This window comes from Felis catus, chromosome C1, assembly GCF_018350175.1.
Source record: "Felis catus isolate Fca126 chromosome C1, F.catus_Fca126_mat1.0, whole genome shotgun sequence".
In the NCBI taxonomy this organism is placed as follows: domain Eukaryota; kingdom Metazoa; phylum Chordata; class Mammalia; order Carnivora; family Felidae; genus Felis; species Felis catus.
In genome coordinates, this window is record NC_058375.1 from 203,128,934 (window position 1) to 203,144,751 (window position 15,818).

Sequence of the window (15,818 nt, forward strand, 5' to 3'; positions counted from 1 at the left end):
AGCGTCACCAGGGAAACCCTGGTCAGGAGGTAATTGAAGTTGGTCCCAGGCACACAGGGCTGCAACCAGAGCCTGGTGAGGCCAGGAGGGTCCGAAGTGGTGACTTAGAGGAGTCTGACACAGCTGGGGCTCACTAGGCCTCCCTGCATATCGAAGGTTTGTCTCTTTCAGGCAGGAGGTTTGGGTCCAGAAGATCCAGAAGGTGGCATTAAGGCCGAACAGTGGCATGGTGGCAGCAACAGTGGGGAAATGATTGTGTGTGTGTATGTGTGTGTGTGTGTGTGTGTGTGTGTGTGTGTGTTGGCGGGGGGCGGAGGGGCTGACCTCCCTGTAATCTCCGTCAATACTCACCACTTTTTGATAACGACAAGTGACCTTTATTTCAATCCCATGCCTCGTGCTAGGCAAGCCCGCACTTCCAACCAGATGGCTGGCTGTAAAATCTTTATATATGGATTTTCTGTAGCCTCTGCTGGGCTAGAGGAATGATTGAACCATTGGAGGGATTGAAACTAGGGCAATCCCCACCCCCCATCCCCACCCCCACCCCCAAGAGATTCACTGCTTGGCATTGCCCTCAGCTCTGTCCTTCCTGCAGCCTCCCTTTCCCAGGATTGGATGCTGGGAAGGCAACTGAAAGATCAGTAGCCCCAGGAAACTGCTAGCAATCCTAGGGCTGGAGGAGCCAAAGGATGAGATGATGGTGTCAGAGCCTTGGAGCTGGGATGCCAGGTGGGAGCTAGAGCCACGGCAGGGCTGCCCAGACGTGGCAGGAGGGACCAAGGAGGGAGGGACATTTGGACCAGAGCCACGGAGGAGACACAACCACTGCCTGGGGTGCCCCCTGATTTAGAGAGATGGGGAGAAATACCCTGGCTTCTCCTTCCTCCCGCCCTCAATTTCTGGCTAGAAATCTCCCCCTGTCTGAAACTAGACAGGAGCTAGTTGGCAAGGGGGCCTGGGTCCAAGGGGGTGCAGCCTGTGAGGTACAGAGGAGGGCCGGGAAGGTGGGGGAAGTGCATTTCAGAGAAAACAGGCAAACCATGCCCATACCCACCCCAGGTCCAGCATTCAGGGCCTGTGGTGGATTAAAATGGAGTGACTCCTGGCACCCCTCACCTGTCCTTGTCACTCTTGTCCCGATGACCACTCTGTAGTGAGTGGAGGATGGAGTGAAAGCAACAGGGTGGGGAGGAGTTTAGGGAAGCCAAGGGGCATGCCCAGGGCAGCAGTGTTTTCCTTCCATTTTACGATGATTTGCCCAGGGAGAGCATGTATTCTCAATTCCTCTCTGGGGATTTAAGCATATAGGGGCAGCTCTGTCCTGGGAAGAAAGAGGCCTAAAGGGGTGTGTGTGTGTGTGTGTGTGTGTGTGTGTGTGTGTTAGTTGTGGTGGGAGTAATTTAATTCAGTGGGAGCACTTAGAAGCCGATTTTGGCTGAGTAGCTCAGCTATACCCTCAAATCCACTTTCTTTTTCTTTTTCTTTTTTTTTTAATTTTTTTTTTCAACGTTTATTTATTTTTGGGACAGAGAGAGACAGAGCATGAACGGGGGAGGGGCAGAGAGAGAGAGAGACACAGAATTGGAAACAGGCTCCAGGCTCTGAGCCATCAGCCCAGAGCCTGACGCGGGGCTCGAACTCACGGACCGCGAGATCGTGACCTGGCTGAAGTCGGACGCTTAACCGACTGCGCCACCCAGGCGCCCCTTTTTTCTTTTTCTTTAAGTCCACTTTTTTCCCTAAAAGGGCTGACTTCAAATCTCTACCTGACTCCCGTGTCTTTCCTTCTCTCAGCTGGTTTCAAACCTGGGAAGAGAAGAGGGGTTATTTCGGGAGCCCTTCAAATCCCAAGAAATATTTGTCAGTTATCGAGCACCTACCATGTACCAGGCCCCGTACCCATATTACCTTGTTTAATACTGAGGTAAATATAGTTATATACACTGGACTGGATGCTTCATGAGAACAAGGCTTGTTCTATTCTCAGCACCCAGAATATTTCTGGGTGAACATATTAGGTGACATATGTGTTGAATTGACTTGCTAAGTGAATGTCTGTTTTACAGATGTGGAGATTAAGGCTCAGAGAGGTTATGGGACCTGCCCGAGGGTACTCAGCTGTAAATGGAGGAGTTGGGATTCGAATCCAGGTCAGCCTGGACAGAAGCTTATGCTGCTGTCCTCTCCTTCCTCGGGTGCCCTCCCCACTCCTCTCCACAGGAGTTCCAGGCACCTCCCCAGAAGCCACCTCTTCTGGGCCTGCCAGGCCTCTAATGCCCAGACAGTGACTCAGGCACCTCAAAGGCAAGGAGGGGGTGACGCTTGACACTCCCTTGCCCAGGCGCTGTGGTGGAGGGCATAGAGGAGGGGGCGGGCGGCAGAGACACAGCTTCTGGGACTGAACAAGGACAGAAGCAACTTCGGAGCCAGGTTTGGGGGCTGTCGGTGGCATCTGGAAAGGGCCCTTGCTTCCAACATTTCGTAGGGTGTGAGGTGAGGGCTTGGGAGAGGCCAGAAGGATGTGAGGTGTTCACCAGCCAGGATTGCTGGGCATCCAGAGAAGGGGCCAGGCGCCCCTCTTGTCTACTGTAGCAGCCCGCCCGCCCTGGGCAGCTGTGTGGCCGTCTCCTCTCAAACCCTGCAAGGCCTCCCAGCTAGTAACTCTGCTGGCAGGCACTGGCAGGCCTAGGTTGGACTGGGCGTGGGTGCGGGGAGGTGGCAACCCAGACCTCCATGGGGCAGCTGGGAGCGCCACCCAGGCTCCTGGGGACTCCCTCAGTACAGGGAATGCTTTCATCCCTGATGCTTCTAAAGGCAGGGTGCAATTACCTCCTGCAGGCAGACACAAAGACAGATTCCCAACTTGGATTCCACCCAACGCGTTTATTCCTTCATCTCTGGTGTGTCAGGAGTATGCCCGCCTCCAAAGCTGCTTTCTCACCATCCCCTCCTTTGGAACGCCACCTCCCCCTGCTTGTCTCTGTGTTGCCATTCCTTCCAGCTTAGGTCACGGTCACCCAGAACCAGCCAGCCCTGGGAAGCTCCCCCTTCTCTAGATTCTCCCAGCACCTACTGTCTGTCTCTATCACTCATCTGGCACTTGGCATGGACTGCCTTGTATGGTGGCACCCAGCTTCTTGCCAATATCCTACTTCTCCTAGATTAAAAAAAAATATGGGTATATTTGAACGGTTATTATGTGACCATGCTTCTAAATTGAAAAGGTTCAAAAAAGATTTACAAACAGCAACAATAGGGGCACCTGGGCGGCCCCTCCCCTGCTCGTGGTCTCTCTCTCTCTCTCCCTCAAGAATAAACATTAAAAAATAATAATAAACCAAACAAACAGCAAGAATAAGTCTCTAAGTGGAAATAAGTCCTCTTCTTTTGTCCCTCTTGACAGCCTCTGCTATTAACTTTTTTGTTAGTGTTTCCTTCCAGAGACATATATATATATATTTTTCATATATATATATATGTTGTTTTTCATGTTTATTTATTGTTTTTCATGTTTATTTATTGTTGTTTCATGTTTATTGTTTTTCATGTTTATTTATTTCTGAGAGAGAGAGTCAGAGTGAGTGGGCGAGGGCAGAGAGAGAGGGAGACACAGAATCTGAAGCAGGCTCCAGGCTCCGAGCTGTCAGCACAGAGCCCTATGCAAGGCTTGAACCCACGAACCATGAGGTCATGACTTAGCCAAAGTCGGACACTCAACGGATTGAACCACCCAGTCACCCCTATTAATGTGTATATAGTAGCCCCCCTTTATCCATGGGGGACATGCTTAAGACCCCAATGGATGCCTGAAACCATGGATAGTACCAGACCCCATATATATTATGTCTTTTGCTCTACATGCATCCCTATGATAAAGTTTAATTTAGAAATTAGGCACAGGAAGAGATTAAAAATAATAATAAAATAAAACACGTATAACAATATACTCTAATGAAAGTTATGTGAATATGGTCTCTTTCAAAATATCTTGTACTTAGCCTCCTTGTGATGATGTGAGATGATAAAATGCCTACAGGATGAGATAAAGTGAGGTGAATAGCGTAGGTATTATAATGTAGTGTTAGGCTAATTTTGACTTCTGATGATGTATCAGGAGGAGCATCTGCTTCCAGACTGCAGTTGACCATGGGTAACTGAAACCACAGAAAGTGAAACCGTGGATAAGGGGGACTAACGTACGCACACTTAGACACACTTTGTTTTACCCTTGTTTTTTCATTTAACAAAAAACCTGGAAGATGGCCCATTTCAGTACATACAGATATGCCTCATTATTTTTGGTAACAACATAGTATTCACTGTATAGTGTACCATTGCTTATTTTTATTATTATTATTTTTAATGTTTATTTATTTTTGAGACAGAGGGCGAGACAGAGTGCAAGCAGGGGGAGGGGCAGAGAGAGAGGGAGACACAGAATCTGAAGCAGGCTCCAGGCTCTGAGCTGTCAGCACAGAGCCCGACACGGGGCTTGAACCCGTGAACCACGAGATCATAACCTGGGCCGAAGTCGGACACCTAACCGGCTGAGCCACCCAGGTGCCCCACCATTGCTTATTTAACCAGTCTGCTATGAATGAGTATTTAGGTTGTTTCCAGTCCTTTGATTTGGAAACAAATGCTGGAACTCTTGAACATACTTCTTTGCACATATGTACAACCATAAATTCTTAGAATCAGAATTGCTGGGTCAAAAGCTATTCACCTTTAACTTTGATATGTGCTATATTGCTCTCCCACTACCATTGTACTAGCATGCCTATGCCCACAGCCTTGCCCGTACAATGTACAACCTTTTGACCTTTGTCAATCATCTGATAAGTGAAACAAAGTATTTTATTGCAGCTTTCCTTTATAATTCTCTTGTTATGAATGAGATTGAGCACCTTTTCATATGTTTAAAAGCCAATGTTTTCCCTTCTGTGATCTGTCTTATCTGTGCCTTTTGCCCATTTAAAAAACTGCATTGTCTTTTCTCTGTGAACAAAGGAAATTAACCCTTTGTTTGCTAGATGTGTTCAACATAATTTCCCTCAGCTACCATTTGTCAATGTCCCAACTAGATTTTTATCTCGAGTACAAGGACTGCAACTCAAACCCCTTTGTATTCCTAATTCTTAATATAATATCACATACGCAGTAGGTGCTAGACAAATGTCTGCTGAGATAAGAGAAGTAAGAAGAAAGATTTGGTTGGAAGATTTTGGAGTGATTCCTTCCACCTATACTAACTAAGGTCAGTCAGGGCTCTCCTTGTAAACAGCAGAAATTAGCTCTGGCAAATTAAAAACAAGAAAAATGACTCCTCCCTGCTTCCCTCCCACAAACATAAAATGGAGAGATGCTGGGTAGCACACAAAATTAATACTAGGGCTTCCAGATGAGACTCCACAAACACGTAGGCAGCAAAGGGAAGCTGAGCAGCCAGCACCATAGTCAAGGTCATGGCACAGGACAGCCTGCCTACAAGACCCCTGTTCCCTACAGAACAGGGGCTGCCGCGAGGCTCCCTCTCACCCAGGCACTGAGACTGACATTTCCTCCTCCAGACACTAGAGGCCGCTGCTGGCTCCTCTGTCACAATCACTACGGAAATGAATTCTCAACTGCCCCTGCTTCTCTGTGACTTGCTCCACATTCAAAGTCCCAGTTGGAGCTTTCAGTTGGCAGGGCTTATGTCTTTTGCTTGTACCCTTGGAGCCGAGAAGTCTGGGAGAGCAAGTGTCAGGGCTTTGTGACAGGTGGTGGCCTGCCTCCCATCCAGGCCTACAACAATGGGACTTTCCCAAATGCAGGCAGAAGGGTCAGACTGTGGGCAGCCAGGGAAAGTAGACAAATGCACACCACCTTCTTCTCTCATGTCTGGCTCAAGCCTTTCTCTTCAGTGAAGCATTTCTAGGTCATCCAGCCGAAAACACTCTTCTGAACTCACATAAGCCTTACTGCTTGGGCCAATCATGATGCCAGAGAGGATATGTACCAAGACCTAGGGATACTATGTACCACACCTCATCTGACTAACAAACAGCCCTAGGCGTTACCTGTACTCAGGTAGGAAAATCTAAGTCCTCAGAGGTTTTGCCAAGCCACACAAAAGTGCCAGGTTGCAAACCCAGCTCTGTCTGTTTTTAAGACCTTGGGGTTTCCTGGTGGGCTGGTTATCTCATCATGTTGGAGCTCTGTGAAGCCAGGTATTGGGCCATATTCTTCTTTTTACAGCCTGGCCGCATCTACTATGTAGAAGATGTTCAGTTAACACTTGTGCATTGGCCTGGATATCAAGTAGCAGCCAATTCTGGAAAGTTCTCTAACTCTCCAGTGAGTCCTCAACCCAGGAATCATTGACAAGGTCTACATGAGATCACTCTAGGAGAAAAAAACAAACCAAAACCAAAACCAAAACCAAAAAAACAAAAAACAAAAAACAAACCCCAAAAACAAAAAAAACAAATTTTGAGCCTGCAGAATTTCCTTTTCCTTTTTTAAAAAATTTGTTTTCCTTTTACCCTTTAACCCCAACTCCCCCAAATGTGTCAAAACTGTCAACAAGAGATTCCAATCTGTTCATTATTTAACCATCCAAAGAATATTTTTGAACCCCACTACTGCTCCCATACTCTAGTGCAAAAAAAGACACAATTTCTGTCTCGTGGAATTTACATGCTAGTGGGGGAGGTGAAATGTCAATCAAAAAATCAAACAAGTAAGTGCTGACTTGTATCTCTGACGAGTGTGATGAAGGATGTCACGAGATGCTGACAGGCAGGTCTGACCTACTCAGAGAAGTAGGTGGGGCAGCCTGTTTTCAGGACCTGGGGCGGGAGGAGGGGGAGGATTCAGGCCCAGAGGAGGAGTCTGTGAGTCCTTGAGGTGGTGAGTAGCCTTCGATCATCGAGCCTGTTTATAGGAAAGCGACACAAGGGACCACGGGCCGGGTAGCTTGTTTGCCGGCGAGTGCGTCACGCCTGGATGCAGCCGGCCGCCCGTCTCCCGGGTCCGGTCCAGGGATGACGTCGCCCGGGTGCAAGCCCAATATAGCCGGCTCCGCCCCCATCTCCCGGCAGCCCCTGCAGCAGCCCCCCGCCTCCCCGCCCCCTGGGTGACAGGCCGAGCCGGCCTCCTCTGGGTCTCTAGTAGTTTCCGAGCCGCTGACGCATGCTTGCGCGCACAGCTGGGCCGGGCGCGTCCTACGCAGCAGCCGCGAGCCCGGCGGCCGGTGCCAGACGGTTCCGGCGGGGGGCAGGGGCGGGGCGCTGCAGGAGGCCAGGGACTCCCGGCGGAGGAGGTGCGGGCGGGGGGCCCCGGGTCAGGCTGGGAGGCCCCGGTCCGGGCTGCTGGAGTCAGGGGGCTGCGATAGGGCTCCCGGGGCCTGGGCGCCGAGATAGCCCGTGGCACCGGCCTGCGGGGGGCCGATAAGGCAGCCCGAGGGAGCCTCGTCACCGGCCCCGAGCAGAACCCAGTGGGCTCCGCTTCCCGGCTGGGAGCTCTTCCCGCTCCCTCGGGGGTCTCCAGCCCCAGGGAGGGGCCCTCGGTTCTTTCTGCCTGACTCCTCCTCCTCTCCTGCAGCCCCGAGGAGGAGAGGCCCATCTGACTACTGACGAGTTGCCATGGCATCCTACTACGATATCCTAGACGTGCCGCGAAGTGCGTCCGCTGATGACATCAAGAAGGCGTAAGTGCCTCCGCTGCGCATCAGAAAGTCTCTCACCGCCGCCCCCCCAAACCCCAACACCGTCATGGGGTCCTTCAGGAGCCTTGCCGCGAGGGAGCTAGGGCCTTAGAAAGGATTGGGGGAGGGTTCCCTCTATAGTGAGGAAGAAGACCCCTGGAAGAGTAGGGGAAAGCCCTTAGCAAGAAGTTCTGCTGGGAGCTGCATTGTGGGGCCCTCTCCAGTGGATCCCGCCTCCCCCCTCCCTCCTACCCCAGTCCCAGCCCCTGGGGGTCGGCTTTGTCAGGATACCTGCAGGATACACAGGTCCAAGCCCTGTGACCAGGAGGGGCCCTGTACCCTCCATGGCAACACATATTTCTAACTTCTGCAGCCCTAGTGCGCTCCAGGGAGGGGTTAGGACTGGGGCTTTCTCAGGCTTACATGATCATCTGCTGCTACTACAGTCCCTAGCACTGGCTGCAGAGGGGAGGGAGAGAGAGAGGGACTCCATTAAAACGTGGCAGCAGAGGCGGCCCTGGCTGCCGGGGTGGACACTATCTGAGTGGGGAAAGGACTGTGGCGGACTAATGGGCGAAATGGGCCGTGCTGTTCCATGGTGGGAAGTGCTTGCTTTTGTCCTCTGACCCACCCCCTCTGAAACCACTTCCTGCAGGTATCGGAAGAAGGCTCTACAGTGGCACCCAGACAAGAACCCGGATAATAAAGAATTTGCTGAGAGGAAGTTCAAGGAGGTGGCCGAGGCATATGAAGTGCTGTCAGACAGTAAGGGCCAGGGGCAGGGCACCCCCATTTCACGCCCCATCCTGCTGCTTCCCAAAGCCATGCTGCCACCTCCTGTCTCCTCTGTGCCTTTTCCAACCTGGCATCTAAGTGTCCCCCCGCCACCTCCCTGTGGGGACTCGGGGACTTTTTTCTTTTTTGCTTCAATTCAAGTGAGCACCTGCTACGTTCAAAGCACCCTTTTATTCTTTCCCTGATCCCCTGTGCTCAGTGTGTGCTCCCCAGGGTCTGATAGCTGCAGGATGGGTCTTGACAAAGGGAAGGGAGCAGGGCAGGTAACCTACGTGTGCCGAACCTCCTTTGTGCCAAGCACCGGTGGGTGTGATCTCCAGGAGTCCTCACAGCCATCCTGTGAGGCAGGATCTATCACCCCCACTCTACAGGCAAGGAAACTGAGGCTGAGAGAGGTGAAGTAATTTACGCCAGGTCACACAGAGCTGGAATATGAATCCAGGTCTGTCTTTTATTTATCTCTTCATTCAAAAAATATTCATTGAGTGTTTATGGTGCTGGGTCCTTGCTGGGTACTGGGGAACCATGGAGGACGAGCAGACACTGTTCTCGTCCTGATGGGTTTATTCCATTTTGGTCCAGAAGACCGACATTAACCAAGGAAGTACACAGACAAGAGTATTCTGAAGGAAAGTAGCAGGGTGATGTTGATAGGGATTAATGGGCACCATTTTTTGTTACAGTGGTCACAGAAGGTCTCTCTGAGGAGTGACATTTAGGCTAAGCCCTGATTAATACCAACAGTAGTAATTATTAGCTAGCATTTATTGAACACTTACTGAGTTATCAGGCACTGTGCTAAGCAGTTTATGTGGATTATCTTATTTAATCCTTGCAATGACCCTGTGAGGTGGGTGCTGTTATTGTGTCCATTTTACAGATGAGAAGGAGCCACTGTGTGAAGAGCAGGCACTGCTAAAACCTATAGCCCGCGTCCCCTGTGCGCCCTGCTGCCTCCTTAGCGTCGGTCACTGGGCAGACCTCACAGGGTCCCAGTCTGGAAGGGGAGGCCATCATCCCAGAGGGAGGGAGAAATGATCTGGTCTCTTTTTCCAGAGCATAAGCGGGAGATCTACGACCGTTATGGCCGGGAAGGGCTGACTGGGGCAGGTAGGTGGAGTGGGGGTGGGGAGGGATGAACGCGGCTCATGGAAGAGAGAGGGAGGGCAGGTTATTGCAGTGGATGGTCTCTTGAGGCCCCTGGTCATGCCTTCAGTGGGGTCCCTTGGCTCAGGGTGAGATGCTTGCCCTGAGCCCCCTCCCCATCTTGCCTCTCCTCCAGGAACTGGCCCATCTCGAGCGGAACCTGGTGGTGGTGGGCCCGGCTTCACCTTCACCTTCCGCAGCCCTGAGGAGGTCTTCCGGGAGTTCTTCGGGAGCGGAGACCCTTTTGCGGAGCTCTTTGGTGAGTGGGCTCGGGAGGCCTCTTACCGGCCCGGCTCCTGCTCTAGGCCTGTCGTCCATCAGCCGGGAGGCTCTGAGGCAGGAGGCTGAAGGGGAAGCAGAATTCCGCAGACAGAAGATTTTGTGGGGGTGGATCCAGTGACAGCTGGGACAGAACCTTACACAGGCCTGAGCCCACAGAGACTCGCCTTATTAAACGATAGTAACAATAATACATTGTTAGGCTGGCACAATAGCAACCGTGAAAGCAAGACTCAAAGCACCATGTGACAATAATAATGACATCACAAACAACAGATACCATTTTTTGAATGATTAACATGAACCCTGTGAGTTGGATCATTTTCTCTCCACTTACAGCTAAGAAAACAAAGGTACTTTCAGATAACTTGCTTGGAGTCACACAGCAAAGGGGACAGCCAGGACTCATAGCCAGGTCTGCCCGACTTCACACCATGCTTACCTGCCTATACGGAAGGAACTGGCTGTCCCCCCTTCCGCTTTCCCGTCCCTCCTTCCTTCCTTTATTTTTTATTGTGGACAGAATTTGCCAGGGGTCTTTTCCATATATGATATTAAAAAGAAATTTAATTTGTAAACAAGTCCAATCAAAAAAGAAAAACGATCAGAAAGGCTTATCAGGTTACATTTCTAGACTGACAGGGTTCACACAATTTGGGGGACAAGTCTCTTTGCCAATTAGTAATCTGCTTGCTCGTTGCAGATGACCTGGGCCCCTTCTCAGAGCTTCAGAGCCGGGGTTCCCGACACTCGGGCCCCTTCTTCACCTTCTCTTCCTCCTTCCCTGGGCACTCTGGTAAGTGCTTTCCCTTCCCTGTTTTGCAAGCTCTGGGCCCTGGAACCCCTCATCCCAGCTCCCAGCTCATGCGTGAGAGAGAGGCTCAAGCCTCTCTCCTGCGTGTCTGGAGCCCTGCCTTCTGTCAGTTCTGCGGGGAGACCCCACAAAGGCTCCTGGCCCATGGTGACTGCGGCATGCCAGCTCCGTCCTCCCTCTGACAACCTCTCCGCCTCCTCCTTTGTCTCCATACCAGATTTCTCCTCCTCATCTTTCTCCTTCAGTCCTGGGGCTGGTGCTTTTCGCTCTGTTTCTACGTCTACCACCTTTGTCCAAGGACACCGCATCACGACACGCAGGTGAGGGCTCCTTTGGGACCATACTGGGCGTAGGAGTGAGGGGGTGAGGGGCGGAGGGGGGGCGGCATACAACTAGAATGTCAGCTTCTTGTGGGCAGAGTCTGTCCTGTCCACTGTGGCATCCCAGGGTGTGGAAGGCACCTGCGGGATTCGTGCACGCTTGCTGACCGAACTGGGCCGTCTCCCACAGAATCATGGAGAACGGGCAGGAACGGGTGGAAGTGGAAGAAGACGGGCAGCTGAAGTCAGTCACAATCAATGGTGAGGAGAGGCTCCGCCACCCAGTCCCTGGCTGGAAGCCCCAGCCCCAGGCCCCAGATCCCCCTTCCCAAACTGCTCCTCTCCAAACTCCTTTGGGGCAGGGAAGGAATGGCGGCCACATTCCAGACTGGCAGAATCAGAGAGGGGGGTCCTGGGAAAGGGGCTGGGGCAGGGAACCGAGGAGTCTCAGAGGGCCAGCTAATGACCATCGTCGTTAGTGGGTGCCTGGTGTTTGTAGAACATTTGACTATTTTTTAAAAATGTTTATTTTTGAGAGAGAGACAGAGAGAGACAGAGAGAGAGAGGCAAGCGGATAGAGGATCTGAAGCGGGCTCTGCACTGACAGCAGAGAGCCTGATGCGGGGCTCAAGCTCACGAACTGTGAGACCACGACCTGAGTGGAAGTGGGACACTTAACCGACCGAGCCACCCAGGCATCCCAGCATGTTTTTAAAGTTGTTTATGTATTTGTTTATTTACTTATTTATTTAGAGAGAGCAAGTGGGGCAGGGACAGAAAGAGAGGGAGAGAGAGAATCCCAAACAGGCTCCACACTGTCCGTGCAGAGCCCAGTGTGGAGCCTGAACCCATGAACCATTTGATCATGACCTGAGCCGAAGTTGGACACTTAACCGACTGAGCCACCCAGGCGCCCCAACATTTGACAGTTTTGAAAGGACTTGTGCACATAACATGACCTCTGTTGAAACAGCCAGGGGGAAAGCAGGGCTGTTGGTACTCGCCCTACTTTTCTTTATTTTGTTTTGTTTTCACCCTATTTTTCATGGAAGGAGACTGAACCTCAGCATGGTTCAATGACCCTAACTCCCAAATAGCCCCAAGCCCCAGGCTTTGTCCTACCTAGTAAGGGGTAAAGCCAGGCGTGACACTCAGAACGCAGGATTCCTGGGGTGGAACTCTTCCCACAGGAATGGGTTGGTCATCACAGCTCCGCTTCCATAGCTCTGCGAGCCCCGTGTGCTAAGTATGCTTCAAGGGCTGTCTTATTTAGTCATCTGAACGATTTGACAATGCAGACAGTGTCATCATTTCCATTTTATAGATGAGGAAAGGGAGGTTTAGGGAGGTTGAGTAACTGGCCCCGGGGAAGGAGACTGTTCGGACCTGTTGGAGCTGAGTACCTGTCAGTGCGCATGATCACCATGCTAAGTGCCAAAACGCATGCGGGCCGGTTCCAAGGGAGGGGCTGGAAGTGGTCAGAGTTGCTGCTGCCCGAGGCAGCCTGGCAGGGTTCCCCTGGCCTGGGTCGCAAGCGGCTGTGATTCCTGCAGGTGTCCCAGACGACCTGGCACTGGGCTTGGAGCTGAGCCGGCGTGAGCAGCAACAGTCTGTCACCTCCAGGTCCGGGGGCACACAGGTCCGGCAGACCCCTGTCTCCCGCCCCTCTGACAGCGACCTCTCTGAGGATGATGAAGATCTGCAGCTCGCCATGGCCTACAGCCTGTCAGAGATGGAGGCAGCTGGGAAGAAACCGGCAGGTGGGCGGGGGGCGCAGCGTCGACGGCAGGGGCGGCCCAAGGCTCAGGACCAAGATCCCGGCATGGGGGGGGCTCCTGAGACTGCCAGGGGGGACGCGACCAAACCCAGCCCGTCCCCGGAGGAGAAGGCCTCTCGCTGCCTCATCCTCTGATCACCAGGCCCAGACCGTCCTGATTCGGGACCACCTGGGGTCCTGCTCACTGTTGGGAGCAGAGGGGCACGGCCTGGGTTGCCGGAGCCCTTCTCCAACTGCGTGCTCCCCCCGCAGGTCTCCCTCCCATGTCCACCCGCACTGCAGGGTGGACTCGGGATTTGCTCCGCTCAGCCTACAGCTGATAGGTCCCTGGCACAGCCCAGGGTGGGGGGGCCTCCGGGCAGTGGGAGGGCCTCCCAGGAGCCAGGATGCACTTATTCCTACTAGATGGGGAGTTTCTAAAGGGCATTAGTGGTGTGGGTCGGGCCTCTTGTGCCCAGGTCTTCTGCCACCTGTGTTGCTGATGACTTCAAGGAAGGAGGACTTGGCCTGGGGTTCTCTGAGCCGGAGTCGGCAGCTACACCGGGGAGTCTCCTGTGCTCCCTGTCCAGCTGCAGACACCCCACCCTGGTTTCTGTGCAGCGTTGAGCTCTGACGTCTCTCTTGCTTCCCTTCTGGTGCTGCTGCTCCTCCCTCGCTCTCTTCTCTCTGCACTTCCCCGCGGGCCGCATCGCTTGCTTTCATGCCATCTGGCTAGGACTCCCTTCTTCCTTCCCCAAGAAAGCCTCAGTGTGACCAGGAAGATGCTGTGGCCGGTAGGGCCATAAGGTCTTCTGGGGAGGCTAGCTGGGTGGGGCGGGAGCCTCTCGTCCAGAATCGGAACTGGAGCCCACTCCTCCTCCCTTCCTCTTGCTGCCTCAGCCTGCCCCAGGGCCTCGGGACTAGGCAGAGGTGAGGCCGCTATCCCTGGAGAGGTGGGATAAGGCCAGGGTGCCCCAGGAGGGAGGCCTAGGAGGGGACTGTGCCCCGTCCTGCTTCACCATGCATCAGGGCTCAGGGAGGAGCCACAGGGCTAGCCCAGGTTTGCATGCTTGGCCCCATCCTCCACGGCTTGCTGCTCACCATCTCTCCTGTCACCCCGCCCCCGCTCTCTCTTCAGATGTGTTCTGAGCTGGATGTCCCGGATCCAGAGCTGCTGCACAGTTCCAACAGGACAGCGCCCTCCCCTGTGCACTAAGGGGACCCTCCATTCCTCTCTCTCGCCCATGCTGAGCGTAGAGCTGGGCCTGGGTGGTGGGTGGGGGGCCGGGTGGGGAGGCATCCATAGTCTTAGCCTGTGAACTCTTCCCTGGGTGTTTGGTGCTGTCTTTGGGGGACTACAAGTCCCAGAATGCAGTGCACCCTGCCTCATTTCTGATAGATCATCTCGGGGGAAGCGGTGCGTGGTTGTGGAGCTGTGCATCTTGGGACATGTAGTTCTAGCCCAGGTCGGCTTGTCACTTGCTGTGAGATGGGGAGATCTTGTCATCTGATTTGACTCTGACTGGGGTGGCAAAAATGTGGATGAAGGGGTAATGGACCAAGCTTCGGTTCCCCTGACACCTCTTGCTGGCACCGGGCTTACAGCGTACAAATCAAAGCGCTGCGGCATCTGGAAGAGGCTCTTTCCCTGTGGGCAGTCCTGGGTTCCAAGGAATAAGCCCCAAGCCCGGGTAGGATCGACAAGCGGGCCATGACCCCAGAAGGCTGATAGATGGGTGTGGGCAGGCAGAGAGCTTGGAAGGGAAGGAGTGTGAGTGTGTGTATGTGTGTGTGTGTGTGTGTGTGTGTGTGTGTGCACGCACACGCATGGCCAGGACTGGTGTGTAATGGGCGCTCTGGGCATGTTGCTGCTTGTATGGCTTCTTTGGCCTCTGACCCTGCTGCCCATCCTTTTTCTCCCAACACAAACGAGCTGCCTCTCCTCCTCCCTGCCTGGGGAGCCCAGGGGCCAGGGAGGGGAGCGGTGGAGCCAGAGTGCTAACCCTGTGACATTGTATCTCAGAGACCTATCAAAGCCAGCTGGGCTGAGCTCAGACAGAGGGAGAAACACTGGAAGTCAATAAAGCTGTTTTGAGAGCTCAGTGCTGTGCTGTGTTCCTGTGTTCTTCCTTTCCAGGGTGGCCCCAAAGGGACCCTAGGGACCAGAGGGTAACATGCCGCCCCCCCCCTCCTCCCACCAACCCGCCCCATTGCCCAAACACCTAGAGGTCACAAGCCTGCCTAGCTGACAGCAGAAGTCCCTCTTTGACCAGGCTGCCCTTCCCCCCGTATACTGTCGAATCTCCAGAAATGCTCACATTCTTCTGCCCTCGCACTTGTGGCCCTGTGAGTGGCTTTCCCCGGGCAGCTGTTGCTTCCCCTTAGCAGGGACCTGCCGCCCGACGTGCTGCAGCACAGCCAGGACCAGACTCAGCTACAGCTGCAAGTATGCGGATGGCAGAAAGTAGCGAAACACGTCCTGGTAACTTGCAAAAACACACTCCTGAGGCCCATAGACTGAGCCCTGCCGGGTTCCCTTACCTCAAGGCCAGTGGCCAGTCTCAAAGGCCTGCCTTTCCCGCGTGGAGTGGCCCAAGTCCACCTCACCCAGAGTCCAGGCCCCCCAAACTCATCAGGGCCTAGGGAGGACAAAGCCAGGGATCTCCCCTCCCTCCTCTCCAGGCAACTTCGGAGATGCCCTTCCAGCCACGACACAAGCAGCTTTCCCTTGCCAAGCAGAGCAGTGTGGCTCCCCAGCGACCCTCTCTCATCCCAGGAAAAGTGCATCGCTTCACGTTCAGTTGCCAAAGGGCTTATGCTGTATTTTCCTCAAAGCAAGGAAGCCACCTGCCCTGAAGGAGGAATTTAAAACCCCTATCTCGAAAGAGCGAATCTGCTGGAAGTTTGACCAATAGCTGTTTTGCCCATTTCTATCTAGTCTTTGAGACTGGAGTTGAGCCTCAGCAGAGCACAGGGGAGGTGTAGGGGGCGCCGCGGTCTGCCTGCTGGTCCCTT

The 15,818-nt window shown here is 53.3% G+C and overlaps 1 protein-coding gene across 3 annotated transcripts; it reads left to right on the forward strand.

Annotated features, from left to right (window-relative positions):
* Positions 1-7,124: 7,124 nt before the first annotated feature.
* On the forward strand, positions 7,125-14,905 carry DNAJB2 (DnaJ heat shock protein family (Hsp40) member B2). 3 transcript variants are annotated; one of them, XR_002161771.3, is made up of 10 exons: positions 7,125-7,309; positions 7,591-7,696; positions 8,349-8,458; positions 9,545-9,598; positions 9,771-9,893; positions 10,617-10,709; positions 10,945-11,047; positions 11,238-11,308; positions 12,601-13,733; positions 13,942-14,905. XR_002161771.3 is itself a non-coding variant. In XM_003991176.6 (10 exons), the coding sequence occupies exons 2-10, from the start codon at positions 7,632-7,634 to the stop codon at positions 13,950-13,952; spliced, it is 837 nt and encodes a 278-aa protein (XP_003991225.1). In that variant the 5' UTR covers positions 7,133-7,309; positions 7,591-7,631; the 3' UTR covers positions 13,953-14,905. The 3 variants fall into 3 exon arrangements, 2 of the variants coding, with proteins under 2 accessions (XP_044890451.1, XP_003991225.1); XM_003991176.6 differs by having other exon boundaries at positions 7,133-7,309; positions 12,601-12,807; XM_045034516.1 differs by having other exon boundaries at positions 12,601-14,905.
* Positions 14,906-15,818: the final 913 nt, after the last annotated feature.